At 41.4% G+C, this 18,299-nt stretch overlaps 3 protein-coding genes and 1 long non-coding RNA gene across 6 annotated transcripts in view; 3 read left to right on the plus strand and 1 right to left on the minus strand.

Annotated features, from left to right (window-relative positions):
• The window catches only part of LOC109465864 (TBC1 domain family member 10A-like), a 15,016-nt gene extending 2,947 nt beyond the window's left edge, over positions 1–12,069 (plus strand). The window contains exons 3-12 of one of the 2 annotated variants that reach the window (XM_019763356.1): positions 1,555–1,720; positions 3,553–3,660; positions 4,965–5,071; positions 5,462–5,528; positions 5,707–5,754; positions 6,250–6,315; positions 6,820–6,894; positions 7,839–7,953; positions 8,369–8,523; positions 9,372–12,069. In XM_019763356.1, the coding sequence (XP_019618915.1) occupies positions 1,555–1,720; positions 3,553–3,660; positions 4,965–5,071; positions 5,462–5,528; positions 5,707–5,754; positions 6,250–6,315; positions 6,820–6,894; positions 7,839–7,953; positions 8,369–8,523; positions 9,372–10,577 (2,113 nt within the window). In that variant the 3' untranslated portion in view covers positions 10,578–12,069. The remainder of the gene's footprint in view (positions 1–1,554; positions 1,721–3,552; positions 3,661–4,964; positions 5,072–5,461; positions 5,529–5,706; positions 5,755–6,249; positions 6,316–6,819; positions 6,895–7,838; positions 7,954–8,368; positions 8,524–9,371) is intronic. The other variant, XM_019763364.1, reaches the window with a different exon arrangement.
• A 228-nt stretch (positions 12,070–12,297) lies between these two features.
• Positions 12,298–13,583, minus strand: LOC109465900. Its single transcript, XR_002139994.1, has 2 exons — positions 13,251–13,583; positions 12,298–12,917 (listed from the first exon to the last, which is right to left on the minus strand). It is a non-coding gene; the product is annotated as an uncharacterized LOC109465900 (long non-coding RNA).
• Positions 13,584–14,108: 525 nt separating this feature from the next.
• LOC109465882 (histone-lysine N-methyltransferase, H3 lysine-4 specific-like) lies at positions 14,109–15,994 on the plus strand. 2 transcript variants are annotated; one of them, XM_019763374.1, is made up of 2 exons: positions 14,109–14,638; positions 15,462–15,994. In XM_019763374.1, exons 1-2 carry the CDS (start codon positions 14,375–14,377, stop codon positions 15,594–15,596), a joined length of 399 nt encoding a protein of 132 aa, XP_019618933.1. In that variant the 5' UTR covers positions 14,109–14,374; the 3' UTR covers positions 15,597–15,994. The 2 variants fall into 2 exon arrangements, with proteins under 2 accessions (XP_019618933.1, XP_019618940.1); XM_019763381.1 differs by having other exon boundaries at positions 14,120–14,638; positions 15,465–15,992.
• A 488-nt stretch (positions 15,995–16,482) lies between these two features.
• LOC109462518 lies at positions 16,483–18,136 on the plus strand. Its single transcript, XM_019759073.1, has 2 exons — positions 16,483–16,905; positions 17,307–18,136. Exons 1-2 carry the CDS (start codon positions 16,639–16,641, stop codon positions 17,613–17,615), a joined length of 576 nt encoding a protein of 191 aa, XP_019614632.1. The 5' UTR covers positions 16,483–16,638; the 3' UTR covers positions 17,616–18,136.
• The last annotated feature ends 163 nt before the right edge of the window (positions 18,137–18,299 follow it).

An 18,299-nucleotide genomic window follows, 5' to 3' on the forward strand; every position in this document is an offset into this window, starting at 1 on the left:
GGGGACAGGGGGGCGATTGACCCCCTGAACTTTAAATCAGACCTGATGATGATACAGTGTCACTCAGATGTGTTTGTTTGTATCATGGCAGATTAGTGGCCTCCTAGTTAACTTACAGTAAGACAATTCCTTGCAATGTGAAAACCTGACTTTGAGCCATATAAAACTTGTTTTCAGTTTTGCATGGCAATCAAACTTGAACTCTTAATGTCATTGTGCCTTTAATTCTGTCCTTACTTTTCTAGATCAATAAATGGTACAGCCACCTTGTTGGAAATGGAAAAATGTTGTCACCTCTAAACTGGGCCATTTGGCAAAACTAGTAATTACCTGCAGGTAGCAAGGACAGCGGATTGTTGTTGCTGATTATCTCTTGAAGTTATGAACATGAGTAGTGCTACTGTTCATGTGTATGTTGAGTTGGGTGAGTTATAATTACATGCACTGAATGATGATACAGTCTAATATTCAGGGTAAAACATGCCAGGTTGTATCCAATAGACCAGTGCAGACAACACTGGGCAGACGGTTTTTGCCTCCAGCAATGGAGCTATGTGAGCGTGCTGTGCCAAAACATAAATATGTCACAAAATAGGTCACCTCACCACAGTAATAGCAGGCTTCTAAACTGGGCACTTGTCACTAGAGATTGTAAGGTGATATTGTGTTCTGTTTCCTGCTAGTATGTTTTGTACCCTGTACATGTCATGATTGCAGATGTACTAATTGACATGAAAACATAAATCAAAGGAAGGGGATCAATGAATAATACTTTGCCATGAAAAGTGGACAACTTGCATACAGTGTAATCCTGCTTTTCTGTATGTTATGTAAGCCTGATATCTTTACCCCAGACTTTTTGGGGAAATTTTTGATTTTTTTTCCCTAGCCTGTCCCTCCAATTTGTTTCTGAAAAAATCAGAGAAACAACAAATTAAATTGGTGTGGCCTTAACTGGAAAATTTGAACAATTTGTTTTGGTTAGAATCAGCACTAGAGTACTTATATTTAATTTCATACGTTTACTGGTAGTCACATTCTGTAATGCTATCTTGTTAGTCTGTCTCTCAGCAAGTAATATATGGTGGAATGTTAATAGAGATAACCCAAACATTCTGGGAATACCAGTAGTTAGAAGTCTTGGAATGGTCTTTGCTGCATTGAAAGAATGCCTATATACCCAGTAGCTTTTACTGGCATCATTGGATGGAGCACATATTTGAACTTTTGAAGGGCCAGTTAGTTATTCATCAGATTTGTTGGAAATAAAGTTGTCCATGTATGATTTCATGTACATATGATATTTTAAAGTCTATTATTTCCTGGGGTAAAGGAGTAGAGAACTTGCATTTCACTGAAATGTATTTTCTTACACTGTACCACGGTCAGTTTCTTGTAGCCTGGGTGGCTCCCTAATGTCTGTGGTAGCCAGCGACATTTTGGAGGCTGCGGAACTACGGAGGATGGCACCCAGGCTAATTATAAATATGTCTCTTGCACATGTAATAGAAGTTCTCAACACGTAATTGTATGTTTCAAACTTCCTTCCTGCAGTCCCAATTTGCCCGTGGAAGTGGCGAGGCAGCGTGAGCTGAAGTGGCTGGACATGCTGAGTCACTGGGACCGCTGGATGAGCAAGAGGTTCAAAAAGGTGCGGGACAATGATATTTCAGACAGCACCACACATCCTATCTGGAGAACTGTAAAGCCCCATCCGAAGGTAAACACGAAAGCGCCCGCCCAAAAACGAGCGCTCGCAAGATCTCTCTCTCTTTTTTTTGCCACGATGCACCCCCCATCCCGCATTAATTAACACATTAACCACCCACTCGGCATTGACGAACTGGAAAATGGATGAAAAAAAGCTTGAAGTAATCATGTTTTTATCCCCCCCGAAACAAGTCCAAACATTTTTTTTCATGAAACATTCCAATACACGTATGTTATGTTACTTTCCTTCTTTTCTGTTTTTCATACAGAAACCTAGACAGTAACAGGGCAGAGAGCCACAGAAAAGCTAGTTCTAGATGGCTAGGAACTTGAGTAATCTGAGAAGATTTGTATGAATTTTAGAAAAGAGCGCCTTCTTCTAGACCCTGTACCTTCCAGTATCATAACATTTTCCATGTTCCTCTAATGCCTTTGTATGTGTCTGTGTGTCTAAGTTTGCTTTCACCCTCAATAATGTGTACTAATTTTCACTTTGAAATGAAGTGACCAAGTCATGATTCAATACATCCCTTCAGATATTCTCCAGCTAATAGAAAGTCAGTATTTCAAATTCCAACCAACATTGATATTATTGGCATCTACATTTTTCAACCAATCAGAAGATGGCAAAACGCAAAGTAGGATTTGATTGGTCATCGTCAAATTCAGTAAATTGTACTCACTGTAAAAGGTTGCTGATCATGTATGTCATATTTGCAAAACTCTACAGTCAAATTGTTTCATGACTTGGACACTTGGATTCAGAAAATGCATGCTTTTTAATTTAAAGTAGTAAACATGTATGTTAATTTTTTCCCTTAGTGTGATGGTTTAGTGATCTGTGTTTGTGTTGTGTTGTAACTTGGTTTCATGTTGCACACATTTCTCTGTTATACATGTTGTATTGTTTCAGTGGAAGTGTTACTAAAATCCCTTAATGTCTCTTAAACAACAGCAAGGATTCTTAAGGTAGGGTTGTAACTAACCAGGGAAAAAGTAACATGAGATGAGAAAACTTAACAATTTTTGTCTTGAAATTTCTATATGTTGTCTTAGTCTTCTTTCTGATTCTGATGTTCTGCTTAGTGTACAGTTGTCTTTGCCAATCTTAGACTTAGTTGTATACTGAAGCACAAACATGTAGCTTCTGTCTATGCTTCTCTTACAGCAAAGACATTTCGACTGTAATAGATTATTTTTAAACACCATACAAAGTTCAAATATGTCAAAAAGAAAAATTGACTGGCACCTGTAAGTTTGAAACAAGAAAGGTAACCAGCATCCAACATACCATAGTGCCACTCTCAATCTCATTCATTTTTTTTTAACATCGACCACAACTTTTTCACCTGCAATCAAAGACACAGAAAAACTCCCGGTTGACTTTTTTGGTGTCAAATTTTTAACTAGAGAATGGATGGATCCATGGTAATGGTAGGTATACATGTATATCCCAGTACATGTAAAAAGATTCTAGTACAATGTACAATGTACCTTTGATTCTGGCAGGAGGCCACATCCAAGTGTGACTACTGCTAAATGAGGGAACACAACCCAGATATTTTGTAATGATAGTTGTAATGATAGTAGTAGCCCCTACACTAGCTTGTTTTATTTGGTACATCAGGTTTCTCTTCCCAAACACACAAAAGTCTGTCAGTTTGTGGTTCTTAACTACAGAAATCTCAGTTCCTGCTATCTTTGGGGTGACTTGTGTGGGTACTGTGGCCGTGTTATGGCCCTGTCCTGTACCGTTAGTCTGACTTGTGTGGCTGTGCTATGGCCCTATCCCATACTGTTAGTCTGACTTGTGTGGCTGTGCCATGGTCCTACCCTGTACAGGTGAAACAGCGCTGTAGAAAGGGAATCCCAGCGTCCCTGCGAGGTCGGGCGTGGCAGTACTTGTCTGGCAGCAAGAAGTACATGGAAGCCAACCCGGGCAAGTTTGATGTAAGTTCAGTTTCTGTTCTTAACTCCCTTGTACTATTACTACTACTATGTACTACTACATGTACTATAATTCCTCCATTTTGGATCTTGGTGTGACCTCTATGCTAGTAGATGTTATATTGTACATGGGTAAGGGATTGATCTGTTGCAGGTATGACCTAATTTATTGACGAAAAATCTGAAAAACAGGACAAAAATGGAACAAAATTTCATGTCCAGTAGCCCATGCATACATGTGTATCCTTTTGCATTTGTTTAAGCTTGTAAACAACAGTAGATGCATTCCTTGCAACGTAACACCCCAGAAAGCTGCAAAATAATCTACAGAATAGTCTCTCTGCACACAGAGAAAGCTTGTCCTGGCTTCTGTACTAGAATTATGCCCCATACATGGAATTCCAGTGGTGGGATTTCTTTCAGCATCATGTCAAGGGTAACCCCTCTCCATTTCAGGTCAGGCTTTGCTGTAAATCTACCATACTTTGTAGTTGGAGATGACTTTTTTTATTCCTTAAAATCTATATCCTTCTGACACTAAGTGCCTGAAATTAGGCTAAGAATGAACATTGTAATGTAAGGTTGAAGCCCTGGTCTGTTACAAATATTTGGAGCTTCACCTATATTTACACGTATTGCCCTTTTTGACCTCTGTGAAGTATTTGATCTTTACACCAGTTTGCCTTCTCTACTTAGAGAGTTAAAACATCCTAGACTCACTCTTGTATCTTTTCTTACCCTTAATTCAAGTCAGTATCCTTTTATGTCTTTACCAGGCACTGGTTTTATTGCTTTTTATGGTCACAACTTGTAGGAGATGTAAAAAAGAAGTGACAAACTGTCCCAGAAGGCCTTCTCCATGATCAAAGCTGGCACATGTGTTTGGACTTTCCTGGATAATCCTGTGACATTCCAGTGATATTTGTTTCAGGACAGCGTGCGGCTGCCAGGACATGTAACACCAGCCATGAAAATCTTACTTTAGTTGTATTTCTGTCTAACTATTGGAGCCATGCATGGTTCACTATCCTTACACTAAGTTACAGGCACAACTTACCAGTGTGACCACACTCTGCACCATTAGAAGTGACATGTAATACTACAGAGTACACACATTTTCTGAACATTTTCCTTGCAGAAATTTATATGTATTGCCAATATATGTCATTCACCTAGACCCCCTTCCCACTCTACCTCTCACAATAGGGTTAAAGCCAGCAGGGCTGTTCAGTTGTAATAAAGGTTATTGATTGATTGGTTGATTGATTGATTGATTGATTGATTGGTTGATTGATTGCCTTCAACAGGAGATGGACAAGCTTGCAGGAGACCCAGTATGGGTTGAGGTGATAGAGAAGGACTTACACCGACAGTTTCCCTTCCATGAGATGTTCTGTGCTCGAGGTGGACATGGGTAAGTAAGGACAGGGTCTTATAATTTCTGGTACAGTCGTTCTAGCTTGATATTTATCTTATTATTTTGATAATAATAGGTTGACATGCAGCTAAGGCAACCCAACTAGCCAAAGGCTATCATGAAGACTAATAAGAGTGAGCCTGTGAGTTAGGAACAATTTAGTAGAGACCAGAGTCTCACATGAAGATGCCCAAATATGGTCAAGCTTTTGCTGAGTCTGGCCAACTTCCAAATTCTGTCAACTGAATGTTGAAGAACCAGGCAATTTAGAAAAAATTGGCCTATACATGTAGTTCTCAATGAAAATATATATCCATGAATGTTGGAAGGTGAATGCATCATTTTCCATACCTCTCTCTAACTCCCTGCTGTTGTCTCTCCCCACAGACAGCAGGACTTGTACAGAATACTGAAGGCTTACAGCATCTACAACCCTGTAGATGGCTACTGTCAGGTAAATACTGTACACAATATTTTCAATATTCATATACTAGACAACACTTCTCAGTTGGAGTCCAGCACTCTAAGTATGTGTCAATCAATGTTAGCTATAACTGTTAGAAATGGTAGAGTTGTCAGTTATGTTCTGATGGAAGAAAGCTTTTGAAACAGAAGAACTTGTTTGGTTTCAGGCCCAGGCACCAGTTGCAGCTGTCCTGCTCATGCACATGCCTGCAGAGGTAAGTACATGTTGTCTTCTGCAGGTTTATCTTGGTGTATGTTAGTAAGCAATGGGTACAGATAGCTTTATCCCCCCCTCCACAAGGTGCTATTCAATCTACACAAATAAAAAGCAACAACAACACTTGTTTTCGATGCCATGTTTGTAGCCACAGACATTCAAGCAGAAGGAAAGAACACAACCAACAAGAAAATGTCCTGTGAACTGAAATTTGCTGCGGTTGCAAATTTTTTCTTTCAAAAGTGCAGGCACTGTCCAATAGTAGTACAATAATCATGAACCCACATTTGTTGGAACCACAGCGCCAACATTCTTGTTGCTCGTAAAGTTCATTGTAAATATTATCCAAATTGATGGTCTCAGCATCTTTAGACCCTTCAAGAAGCCCAGACTGTTGCAATATCTATACAGCTTCATGAAAAATTCAAGACAAGTGCAGGAAGTTGTAAAATAATTACGTTATGGGTTGTAACATGCTTCTGTTGTTCCACAGCAAGCCTTCTGGTGTCTCGTCGCCATCTGTGAAAAGTACATGAGCGGGTACTACAGTTCAGGACTGGTAAGCAAACAAGACGTATGACATAACTGTGTTATCTGGAAATATATGTGTCTTCTTAGGACTCAAATCAATCCAATATCTAGCAATTTACATGTTTGGCAAGGTACCAACTTGAAGATAAAATTGTGGCATTTCCCAAATTTTGAAGTGTTGAAATTATACACCAAATCCAAATAGTTTTTAAAGTGTTTGAACTTTGATACTAACTTGACAAGATCTTGGTATGGTGTATGTAGGATGAGTTTTCAGTGAGTAGAGAATGATAATGCTTGAAGTTGATCTAATTCTTTAAGGAAATTGCAGACTAGAGAAAAAAGGTTTACTTCACTTTCCTTGAGTATATTAACAGGCACTGCCACAGCTAGACTTGTACATGTACCTCTAGGGCGACAAGGTCTAAGATATTTCTGGCACTGTGACAGTGGCTGGACAGTCATGTTGGTGTTAAGCTCATTTTTACACAATTACATAGAAGATGACACCATGTTTGTCCCTGCCTTACAGGAAGCAGTGCAAATAGATGGAATGGTGCTGAATGGTCTGCTGAAGAAGGCTGTCCCCAACGCTTACAAACACTTGGTACGTAGAAGCACATCAAATGTATGGTTACAGAAAGCTACTGGTAAAAGAATCGGGCATTTGGTAAAGTTGTTGTGGTCATCATACAACTCACAAATCCCCTAAATGTGCAGAGAGAGTTTTTTGTTGTTATGATAAAAGACAACATTGCATATGGTAAAGAAACAGTTCCTAACACATGCAAACACTGGGTACATGTATGCCTCCAGGTCAACTTTGGAGATATCTTTCAGAAAAGTTGTTGTTACCAAAGTTTATGATGATAATCCCCAAAGTATTAGATATACATGTAGGGCTCTAGGGTAGTATATGAAAAGTTGATAAACCTTCTCACATCAGGTTGTTTGTTCACGCTTGATGATATTTCTGAGATCAACGTTGGCTCACAGTCAAACGTGTGCTGAATCATTTAGTGGAAACCTTCCAGGTACCCCTCACCTGGGAGCAATGACTGAAGTGGACCCTCGTTAAACAAGACTGGATATCTGGCAAATCATTCTCACCCCAAGGCCTTATAAACACGAAACTAAATACCTTACCCAACACCTGCAGCAGCAGTGTTACAAACCCAATGTTGTTTTTGCGACACTGCACACTACAGGAACTCACCAAGTCCGTATCTTCTGAACTGTTGAATGCTAATTGATTAATGAATACATTACTTATAATCTCAGATTCACCTAATATACAGTTACAAAGTGTGACCAATCAGTACATATGCCTCTTCTTTATATTTGTTGAATGTATGATGATGTAGTGTAATTGTTTTGATATGTGTATTTTATTCAACGTTACATCATTAGATTACTTGTAATTTTAAGTGTACAATGAGTCTACCAGACCATTGAATTGTCAAAACAACATGATTCAGACTAAGAATATTGTCTGTGAGTTGTTTGAATAAAGATTGAATTGAAATTGTTTGTTTCCTGGTCCTGTTCCAGAAAAAGCTGAAGGTAGAGCCGATCCTGTACATGACGGAGTGGTTCATGTGTCTGTTCTCACGCACCCTGCCGTGGAGCTCCGTCCTCAGGGTCTGGGACATGTTCCTGTGTGAAGGTATGAGCTTATCTTTGTAAGTCCATACTGCTCCAGATGGTGCATAGGGCGGTGCCCAATGTGGTTCAATAACCAGGGGGCCCAGTGTCATGTCTTTCAAATATCAAAGTTCGTAATTCACAACCGTCTGTCATCTTCATCAAGGCTATCAGGGCTATTATGGCGCTGATGAAGATCAGAGAGTCATCGAAACGTTAGCTCTTGTAAAGAAGTGGTTGTACGTAAAGAATTTTAAATATCTTATGAAACAAGTCTAGTTCCTCAACCTCATACCTTCGCCAAATGATGTTAACCCTTCTGGTGGACGAATTATACAATTTCACTCATTGATTTCGCAAATAAAAATTTTTCCATTTCACTGAAACAGGAAACATATGTTTTTTTCCTAGGCTTAAAGCGTTGTGTCTTTCCCCAGGTGTGAAGGTGATTTTCAAGGTTGCGATCGTCCTTCTGAAGAACACGCTGGGCCAGCCCGCGGTGCTGCGGGAGTGCCCCGGGCTGTATGAGACCATGGAGAAACTCCGCAACATTCCACCCGAGGTCATGCAGGAGGACTTCCTCAGCAGGGAGGTGAGAGAAACACTCGGGCTTGGTTTTAAAAAATAGAAAAGGAAAGTGATGTCGATCCAGTTTTAGCTCACACTCACACACACTCACTCACTGTCCGGTTTGTCTCGGAAAAAGTATTCTTCCACAGCAGAGAGGTGAGATCAACACTCTTTGGTTTCATAAAGAGGAAAAGGAAAGTGTGAAAATCCAATTTTAGGCCAGGGAAAAGCTCTTCTTCCTCAGCATAGAGGTGAGCTAAACACTCAGGTTTTGTTTTAAAAAAATGGAAAAGGAAAGTGTCCATCCAGTTTTACCTCATGGAAGAGTTGCTCTTCCTCAGCATAGAGGTAAGCTATCACTTATGTTTGGTTTTGTAAAAAAAGGAAATTAAAGTAAAGTGATGTCGATCCGGTTTTAGCTCATGGAAGAGTTGCTCTTCCTCAGCATAGAGGTAAGCTATCACTTATGTTTGGTTTTGTAAAAAAAGGAAATTAAAGTAAAGTGATGTCGATCCGGTTTTAGCTCATGGAAGAGTTGCTCTTCCTCAGCATAGAGGTGAGCTATGGCTTATGTTTGGTTTTGTAAAAGAAGGAAAAGTAAAGTGATGTCGATCCAGTTTTAGGTCACAGAAAAAGGATTCTTCCACAGCAGAGAGGTGGTTTCAAAAAAAAAGGAAAAGGAAAGTGATCTCGATCCAGTTTTCAAGATCAAGCATTGGCCTGAGCTGTTTGTACAATGATTTTCTTGCTACATTTAAAAAAAAGGGGGGGGACTAGTACTTAGTAGTAGAATTAAGCAGTCATGGTTGAAATTGGTGGGATAATCTTTCAAGAAAGTACAAAAGTATTTTTTGTTTATGATTTTTCCAGATAATAGAGTTAAAGCTGGGTGAGCAGGATCTGGCGCGAGAGCATCACATACAACTGGAGAAATGGAGAGCCACCCATCCCAACGACTCTCTCCCACGGTCACGAGCCAAGGCTGCCAAACAAAACGGCAAAGGTCCAGACGGTCTTGACAACGAGAGTGAAACACAGTCCCTCAGAACTGACAGTGAGTTTGGGAGGAACGAGGAAGGGGCGATTGGGGGAGGGGAACAAAATGGAACTCTTGAAAAGGACTCCAAAAAGGGCAAGAAGAAGAAGAAGAAGGACAGTAAAAAAGACAAGAAAGGTGCAAATGAGGACGTAGATTCTGTTTCTACAGTATCTCTTCCTGAGGAGAATTTGAAAGGAAAGAAGTGGAAAAAGGAGAGCAAAAAGGAAAAGGAAGAGGGAGAACCTCAAGATGAGAGAATACCACCTGAAGATGAAGAAAGACTCCAAGAAGATGAGAAATCAAAGTCTAAGAAAGATAAAAAGAAGGACAAGAAGGGTAAGAAAGATGAAGAAGTTGTTTCAGTAAACGAGGAGTCACCAGTCCCACAGGACACTCAAACAGTGGAAGATGGGGCTGCCTCCTTAAAGAAGAAGAAAGATAAGAAAGACAAGAAACTTAAGAAAGACGCAGACTCTTTGTCACAGGAGGATCAAGGCTCGGAAGGCGGGAGGTTTTCCCTAAGGAAGAAGAAAGACAAGAAGGCAAAGAAAGGTAAGAAAGACGAAGACTCTGACTCCACAAGAAGTGGCATGTCCCCAACCCACCAGGAGAACCAAGACTCGGAAGGCGGAAGGTTTTCTTTGAGGAAGAAGAAGGACAAGAAGAAGGATAAGAAGGCTGAAGACACTGACTCAAGAAGTGGAGCCTCGCCTGTACCTCCTGAGACTGTTCAGGAGGGCAGATTCTCTCTGAAAAAGAAGAAGAAAGAAAAGAAGGAGGAAGATTCGGACTCAAGAAGTGGGGCATCACCTGTACCTCCTCCTGAGACTGTACAGGAGGGAAGATTCTCTCTGAAAAAGAAGAAGAAAGGAAAGAAGGAGGAAGATTCGGATTCAAGAAGCGGGGCGTCACCTGTTCCGTCAGAGGAGCAGGTTCTTGAGGACGGGAAATTCTCGTTCAAAGGAAAGAAGGAGAAGAAAAGGCGATGGAGCAAAAAGGACAAGGAGTCGCAAGAGTCGGGTGACCACCTGAGCTAGAGTTGGAGAGTTCTCTTGACTGTTCACAGCACTTGACATGACAGGAAGTGACAGGTGTCAATCATAACAAACGGCCTGGTACTTTTACGGGACCCTAACTGTTGCATCGAGGGAAAGCCAGTCTAGAGGAGTAGTGAGACATTAGAGAGATGATACTTAAGGTAGAAGGAGCTAAAATCCTTGACACTTTTATGGTTTTGTTGAGGATAAAAACTGTTTTTAGAGGTTATAGGAACTTTTGGTAGTTTGGGTAGTGTCTGAATAGTTGTTGTAGATTATATTGGGATGAAAAAAATGAACAAAGTCTTGTAATTCGATACTTTGGGAATTTTACGAGGACGTTGCAATGCTCTACAACGATCAGGGACACTAAATGGAGTATTCCTGGCTTTAACTGTACGGTTTTAGAATTCTGTGATGGTTTTGACATGGGATTGAACGTTGTTTAGAGGGAAGTTTTGACTCCTGCCATTTAGTTGTTGTGAATACTGTGTACATTATTAATACATTGTAAGTAGTTTGTGATGGTAAGCGATCCTATCTGCATGTCATTTTGCAATGTCTGTTGTATTTAACGTGGTTTCTACCTACTTGTACCTGATTTTGTGGCTCTCTCTATCTGGGAGCTCTTTAACGTCTATTAACGTCCAAAAAGAGACAATAGGAAAGCCATGGCAATATGAAAATTAATAGTTCTCTGTGAAGCATTTTGTCCTACAATATAATTGTAGTGTGTAAAATATGTAGTAAAACAGGCCTCCATAGATTGAGAGTTGTCTTACTAATGTAATAACCATCTCAATTAAAAGAGCAAAAGAGATGAAGACCTAGGATACAGCACAACAGCTATGACTAGTTGTTTATTTTCTCAAGTCTGTCACTAAGAGAAAGATAATTATTTTCCAGCCATTGATTTAACTTAAGCTCATGGATGTATAACATTTTATGCTTCCTTGGTGAGAAGAGTTAGTAAATCCCTGTAGAAGCTTCAAGTAAAAGATTTTGGATGGGCTGTCAGTAACTTTTCTAATTGACAAGATCACTGATTGTAGAAATGTACATAGATGTAAGGGAGTAAAAAAAATGACCCCGGATTCTTCCAGTTTGTAAAAAGGGGTGCCCACCGCTGCAGGTATGGAAGTTTGTTAGCAGTTGTCAAGGGTTAGGGACCATTTTCTTTGGTTTAGAAAAAGTGTTGCCTCCTTTTTATTGTCATGTTTCAGCTTTTTAGCAAATGTGACAAATTTGTGTTACTGACTGTACCGGTACTTAGTTCAATGAAACGACTTGTACGTATGAATTTAGAGATGATTTATTTATTTGCGATTCTCAGTGATTTACTTTGCTTTTATAAACAAAAGTGCAACAATGCTAACTTGAGCAGAATGTTAACATGGTGAAGACCAGTCAGTTTTGACATGTCTATTTCAACCTGCGAATTTTTTTCCATTTCCCAAATGAATTTACATGACATACACATGTACAATCAAGCTGGATCTGCATGGTCTAGCCTCTTGGGTTCATAATAGTGTGGTAAATTGTGTACGGATGGCTGTACCTGCACTGTGCGCTGTATTTACATTCAGTCTACTTACCAGAAGAGGCTGGCAAAATATATGTAATTTGTTGCCTACAAGTTTTTTTATGTCACTAACTTCTGGCAAGATGTTGCTATGGTATCCTTCTCTAGAAATACAAATACAAGTAGGTTGACTCATGGTTCGATTCCTGCCCACTTTTAGATTTTATTCAGCTTGTTGCTAATGTTCGCAAATGTTGTACTAAGGACATTATATAATATCCTTGGTTGTACACTGCGCATAGAGAGCCACATTAGGGGTAGTACTAGAAACATACTGTAAGGCTGCTTGACTGGTACCAGTGTAGACTTGAGTGATCAACAGTGAATCCATCGGTTGTTGGAAGGAAACTGTACATTTTAGATGTGTATTTGGTGTTGTCGTTAGTAAACATCACTTTGTCTCACACCATGAAACTGCTGTGTTATTGTTGAGTCATTTTTTTATTCCTCATGTTACATTTTTACCGGCAAGGTTGTGATTTTGGTGCGTTAGTGAGTTCATATATGACCATTGTACATGTAGGTTGAAGAATTGAGAGATCTCGAGAAATTAAAGCACGATATAAAATAGATTACCGGTATCCAACTTAACATACGGAATGGATGTACCGAGTATTACATTGCTCTTAATCTTGCTGGCATGATCAACATGAAATTATATGGAAATGTGTGGATTGTAGCTTCGAGAGGGTCAGCTTTGGTTCAGTCGCTCTTCGTGCGTTTCTTGGCTGTCTTGCGTCGCTTCTCCCGTACCCCCTCTGAAAGAAATGATTTTAGTCCTGTAAAGAAGAGAACGTCATTGAGCTTTATCTAAACCTTGTCCTTGACTGAAGATATAAAATTTATCAATCAGCTCAGCTATACATGGAATTCTTGATCATGAATCTTTATTCGGTCTCTCCACGGTATGACACAATGGAGGGGAGACAAAACAGGCCACTGTGCGACTCTACATAATTGTAAAATGTTGTCTCCCCCGAAACATATAAGATAAATAAACATTTATATATCTATACAACGACCTCTTGATATATGAATCCTAACAGTCCAGATTGCAAAATTTCCCGTCTGTAGTTCCTCCGTTTCCTCACCTGCCTTTTTCGCGCCCTTGGACGTCTTTCCCTTCTTCGACACCCTTTTCTTCTTCTTCTTCTTACAACAGCAGAGCCTGCCCCGAATCACGCCAGCTATCGCCTTGAAATGTCTGGACAGGGGCGACACCATGCGACGTACCATCATATACCACAGAGACGCCATCCTCTAGCCTGCATGGGCTGGAGAAAAGCCTTGGTGCTTTTGTTTATTTGATGAACCACGGGGCTTGTCAGATGTCGAACAGAAGAGTTCCTAAGTCCCGTTCTGAACGTGCTTTGTGACGTCATCAATGTGGATCGGGAAGTGGCGGTGATAATATATTTTATGCCCTGGCGTAAACAAAATTAAGATTAAAAGTTGTGCCGTTTGCATGGGCTCCAATATACTAAGGAGCTTCATTGTAAGAAATGTTCGACATAAAGAAGTGAAATTTGTGTAAAGTCAACCGATCGCAGCTGATGTTCTGGAATAAAGAAAACTCGCGGCTTGCATGTGTTTCAGTCAACAAACAGCACAGCTGAGCTACCCATTGTATACCGCCACTCCCTCTGGATCTGGAAAAGGGCCAAGTCCACTTGAGTCGTGAGAGGAAATGCGTGGGCACACCTGTTAACGTGGCATGTGCATGGGTTCACTTGTGACAGGCCAAACCAACAGGATGTAGGAGGGTGAAGCAAAGTTCACTTGTCATTTCATTGAGTGATCGTAACATGCACGACATCCGCACCCGATATGGTATATTATAAAAGTGAAAACCAAAGCTTGCTTTATTTTACCGATCTATTTGCGATGTATACCGCGCGGAGGCCTTCGGTCAATTGCCTGCAGGTCGAAATTGAAACCTCGCATGCTCACAGGATTCCCCACTAGATAAACACGTTGATATGGTACATTCTGCCACGTGAACTTCGCTTCAAACGCATTGATTGAAACTCGTGAACCCGAACACCAGGTCAGGCCAGGTTCACAGGTATTGTGTCGCCGTTTAGCAAGTAAACAGAGATGTGACGCAGTCCGCTGTACACTATGGCTACATGGCTGCAGAGGAAATAATTGAGAGGTTCCATTTGGATATATTGGGGGAAAGCTGCGATCAGAGAACGTAAAAGGGACGACAACGATGAAGGAAAAAAGCGAGGAACTGAAGAAAACGCCCTTGGACTCCGAAACTGGCGGCGGAGGGAGGGAAGAACTGGCGACAGCAGATGTGAAGTTTGAAGACGAAGAAACTAAGAAGAATTCGCCTGAGACGGCAGAAGGGTCTGACGATGTTGAAGGTAGAGGCGGGAAGAAAGGGAAGCCGTGGAAAAAACGACCCTGGAAGCGGAAGAAGAGAGGAGAACAAGAGGCCGAAGTTCCGGAAGTCATAATGTTAACCCCGAAGGTAGGAAATCTCACATGGGGATGTTGTTTATGATACTGTAGATCACGATTGACCACTTTTGGGACCTACTTAAATTACATTAGCCAAACATATGTAATATGGTTACCAAACATACTATAGCTCCCGAGTCCTGAGAGGATGTAGGAATCGGGAGCTATAATAGGGTTAGTAACAAGGCTATAATTACATGGGACCTAGATAAAGAATTGAACAGCACACATATTTATGTCATCGACGATGACCAAAACACCACATAGGGTTGGAGCGCGGAAACCTTCTCTCCGTGGCAAAAGTCCCTCGGCAGCAAATCGTCCCTCGCGGCGGCATATTACTCGCGTCGCGCACAAAAATTACGCCCACGCCCAACAAGACTGCGAAGGAGGCTAACATAGGGACGGTAACCAGCTTATCTACTTTCACTTTCGAACCACCAGAACGTCACGGTATTAATGACGGTTTCGTATAGGCTATAAGCTCCTTGTATACGGGCCAAGTTTCACAATGATACATATAGAATACAACACGGGGTATTCCGTATCGCCCGAGGTATCGGCTCGACCGCGGGTCGGATCGCCCGACGGCCGCATGTACATATCTGTCACTATTGTTACTACCTTCTCATTTCACATAATAGGGATCCCTCCTCGTGAGTATATAATCTCCAAGCAGATCCTACGGTGGCAAGGTAGTATCAATTGGCCAGAGGAGCCACCTAATGGACACTCCTCAGGCCAATGGATGCTCTCTTGCCACCGTAGGATCTGCTTGAAAATTACTAGTACTATGCACATGGTTAAAATGAACAGTACATTGTGTTTTGAAGCAGAAAGCACCGACAATTGAAGACCTCCAGCGGGAGGTGGAGGAAGCGCAGGACATCGTGCGGAACAACGTCGAGAAACTCGTGAACGAACGGGAACAGAGGCTGGGAGTCTTCTGGAAAAGGGAGAGAGACTAGAGGACGCAGCCGCCGACTTCGCGAAGGTGTCCAGGCGTGTGAGAATCAAGCTGTGTCTGAGGGCACACAAGTGGAGAATCGCCGCGGCAGTGGGGGTGATACTAGCTGTTGTTGTTGTTGTGGTTGTCATTGTTGTTGTACTGGAAAATGAGGGAATCATCAAGATCTAGCCTTAGCTTAATACTTCCCCCGTCTCCTGTTTTGTATTGTTTTTGTTTACTGTATTGTGATACTACTGTATATTTTATTCACAGTCGGTATCACACTAGTAGTGCATTGTTGATATACATAGTTATGTGAGAAAATTTGTGACAAACTCACTTGATTCGCGGAAGGTACACCAGGAAAGGGTGTCCGATGTCGACAGGCGTCATTTTGATATTAAAGTGACTTCGTCTTGTCTCTCCAGTTAATTGTCACTCCCCACTTTCTTAGTAATGCTCACTTCAAGCAAACGTAAGAAACTAGTGGTTAGAATTTAATTGGCGCTCTCACTGCCAAGGCCCGGGTTAGGTGTGGGAATCACTGTAAGAAACAGGAGGAGCGAGTAAAAACTCCGGGCCAGGGCTCGAACCCACGACCTCCCGAGCACCAGCTTCAAACTCCGACGCTCTAACCACTCGGCTGAAAAGGTCTAGACCCATCGGCGGGGTCAGTTGGTAGCGCCTATGAACCCTCCCACTATTGTTACACTAACAACGGCCTGAAAGTCACGGTGAAACTGAAACCTCACAACAGTTCCGACTTTACACTAGTCGTGACAAGATCAACAACATTGGTACATTCTCTATACTTAGGTAACGAACTTAACGTAGCCCTTTGAGTGAAAGTCACTGTGAGTGGTGAAACCGGTTCACAGGTAGCCATGCATGGTGCAGAGTACACGATGACGTCGCCCCCTGAAATACTTGACATAGCTACATGTGACGTCACGTTTGACCGTAGGCGTAGAGGAATGTATTGTAAGAACAGCGTCATTCAGGAGTATTGACCAGGAGATACAGCTGCGATCAGTGAACTTGTTAAAGCCCGAACGACAACGATGCAGAAAGGAAGCGAGGAAGAGAAAGCGCCCCTTCTTGGGGACAAACGGGACCCCGAAAGCGACGGCGTGGTGAGAGAAGAAGGGGCTACAGCAGAGATTAAGGTTGAAGACGAAATAGAAACTACGGATGGGGCAGAAGGGTCTGACGATGTTGATTCTAAAGTCGGAAAGAAACTGAAGCAAAAACTACACCGGAAGAAGAAGAAAAAGGAGAAAGAACTACAAGAGGTTCCAGAAGTGACAATTTCAAACCCGGAGCATGAGGTAGGAAAGGTTACATTGATTGAAACTGATTGCATCTGAAAGGATTTAATACCACACACTGTTACAATGTTGTTAGCAGTGGTTGTCTGTCGTTGTTTCAAATCCAGTCTTAACACGTCCCGAAACAATTCATATCACACTCTATGCAAGTGAAACATGAAAATAGCCTTCCTGTACTTATAGATATCGTCCATATAGGCCATAGCCGGAAATGTTCCTCATTTAGGGCACCTGTTTACTTTTACTTTCACATTACAATGGGAAACCCCCAGAGTGCAGTATTAGTAATGGTTTCGTATACAGGTGTAGGCCAAGTTCTGAAGTGATAGTGAACCCTTCTAGTATGTGTCTAACGTATATTAATCAATCAAAGATTTACTCAGAATGTGTTTGTCTTGTAGCCCAGGCCAACCATTGAAGACCTCCAGCAGGCGGTGCAGGAAGCTGAGGACATCATGCGGGACAACATCCAGAAACTACTGAACAACCGAGACCGGAAGCTGGAAAATGTCCTGGAAAGAGCGGAGAGACTTCTCGACGTGGCCGACAACTTCGCGAAGGTGGCCAGGCGTGCTAAAATCAAGATGTGGCTGAGGTCCAAAAGGAGGACAATCTGTATCTGCACTACAGTGGTTCTAGTAGTAATAGCCGGTGTGATTGCCACTGTTGTCGTACTGATCAGTAATGGAATCATCAAGATCAAGACTTAGCTTTTGAATTTCTTCCCCTGGTCATGACGAGAAAGACAGGGGAGGCTACGTGCATTATTTGAGAGGGCTTCGCAGGCACGCGGCGCGGCGGCAGTTGGCTATATATATAATATACACCTAACGACCCGTTACACGTAGCCTTTGCATTTTGTTTACAGCTTCATGTATATATCTGGTGATGGAAGCAGTGAGCCCCACCCTACGATAATGTAAAGAAAAGAGTTTGTCATTATTGTCGTACTGGAAAATGAGGGAATCATCAAGATCTAGCCTTAGCTTAATACTTTCCCCGTTTCCTGTTTTGTTGTTTTTGTTTAGTGTATTGTAATACTACAACCACTGTATATTGTATTCACAGTCGGTATCATACTAGTAGTTCATTGTTCATATACATAGTTATGTGAGAAAATTTGTGACAAACTCACGTGATTTGCGGAAGGTACATCAGGAAATGTCGACAGGCGTCATTTTGATATTAAAGTGACTTCGTCTTGTGTCTCCAATTAATTGTCACTTTTCACTTTCTTAGTAATGCTCACTTCAAGCAAACAATTGGCCTGAAAGTCACGGTGAAACTGAAGCCTCACAACAGTTCCGACTTCACACTAATCATCCCCACACGATCAACAACACATCTATTACTTAGGTAACATTCTCTCTCTCTCTCTAAATATATATATATAT

The sequence above is a fragment of the Branchiostoma belcheri genome, unplaced genomic scaffold (assembly GCF_001625305.1).
Source record: "Branchiostoma belcheri isolate BF01 breed outbred unplaced genomic scaffold, Haploidv18h27 scaffold1, whole genome shotgun sequence".
NCBI classification, from domain to species: Eukaryota; Metazoa; Chordata; class Leptocardii; order Amphioxiformes; family Branchiostomatidae; genus Branchiostoma; species Branchiostoma belcheri.

Bases quoted from the DNA above. Each gene is read 5' to 3' on its own strand.
- LOC109465882 (XM_019763374.1), top strand. From the start codon at position 14,375: ATGAAGGAAAAAAGCGAGGAACTGAAGAAAACGCCCTTGGACTCCGAA. The intron at 14,639-15,461 runs GTAGGAAATCTC...TGTGTTTTGAAG, and splicing joins TCATAATGTTAACCCCGAAG to CAGAAAGCACCGACAATTGA.
- LOC109462518 (XM_019759073.1), top strand. From the start codon at position 16,639: ATGCAGAAAGGAAGCGAGGAAGAGAAAGCGCCCCTTCTTGGGGACAAA. The intron at 16,906-17,306 runs GTAGGAAAGGTT...TTTGTCTTGTAG, and splicing joins TTTCAAACCCGGAGCATGAG to CCCAGGCCAACCATTGAAGA.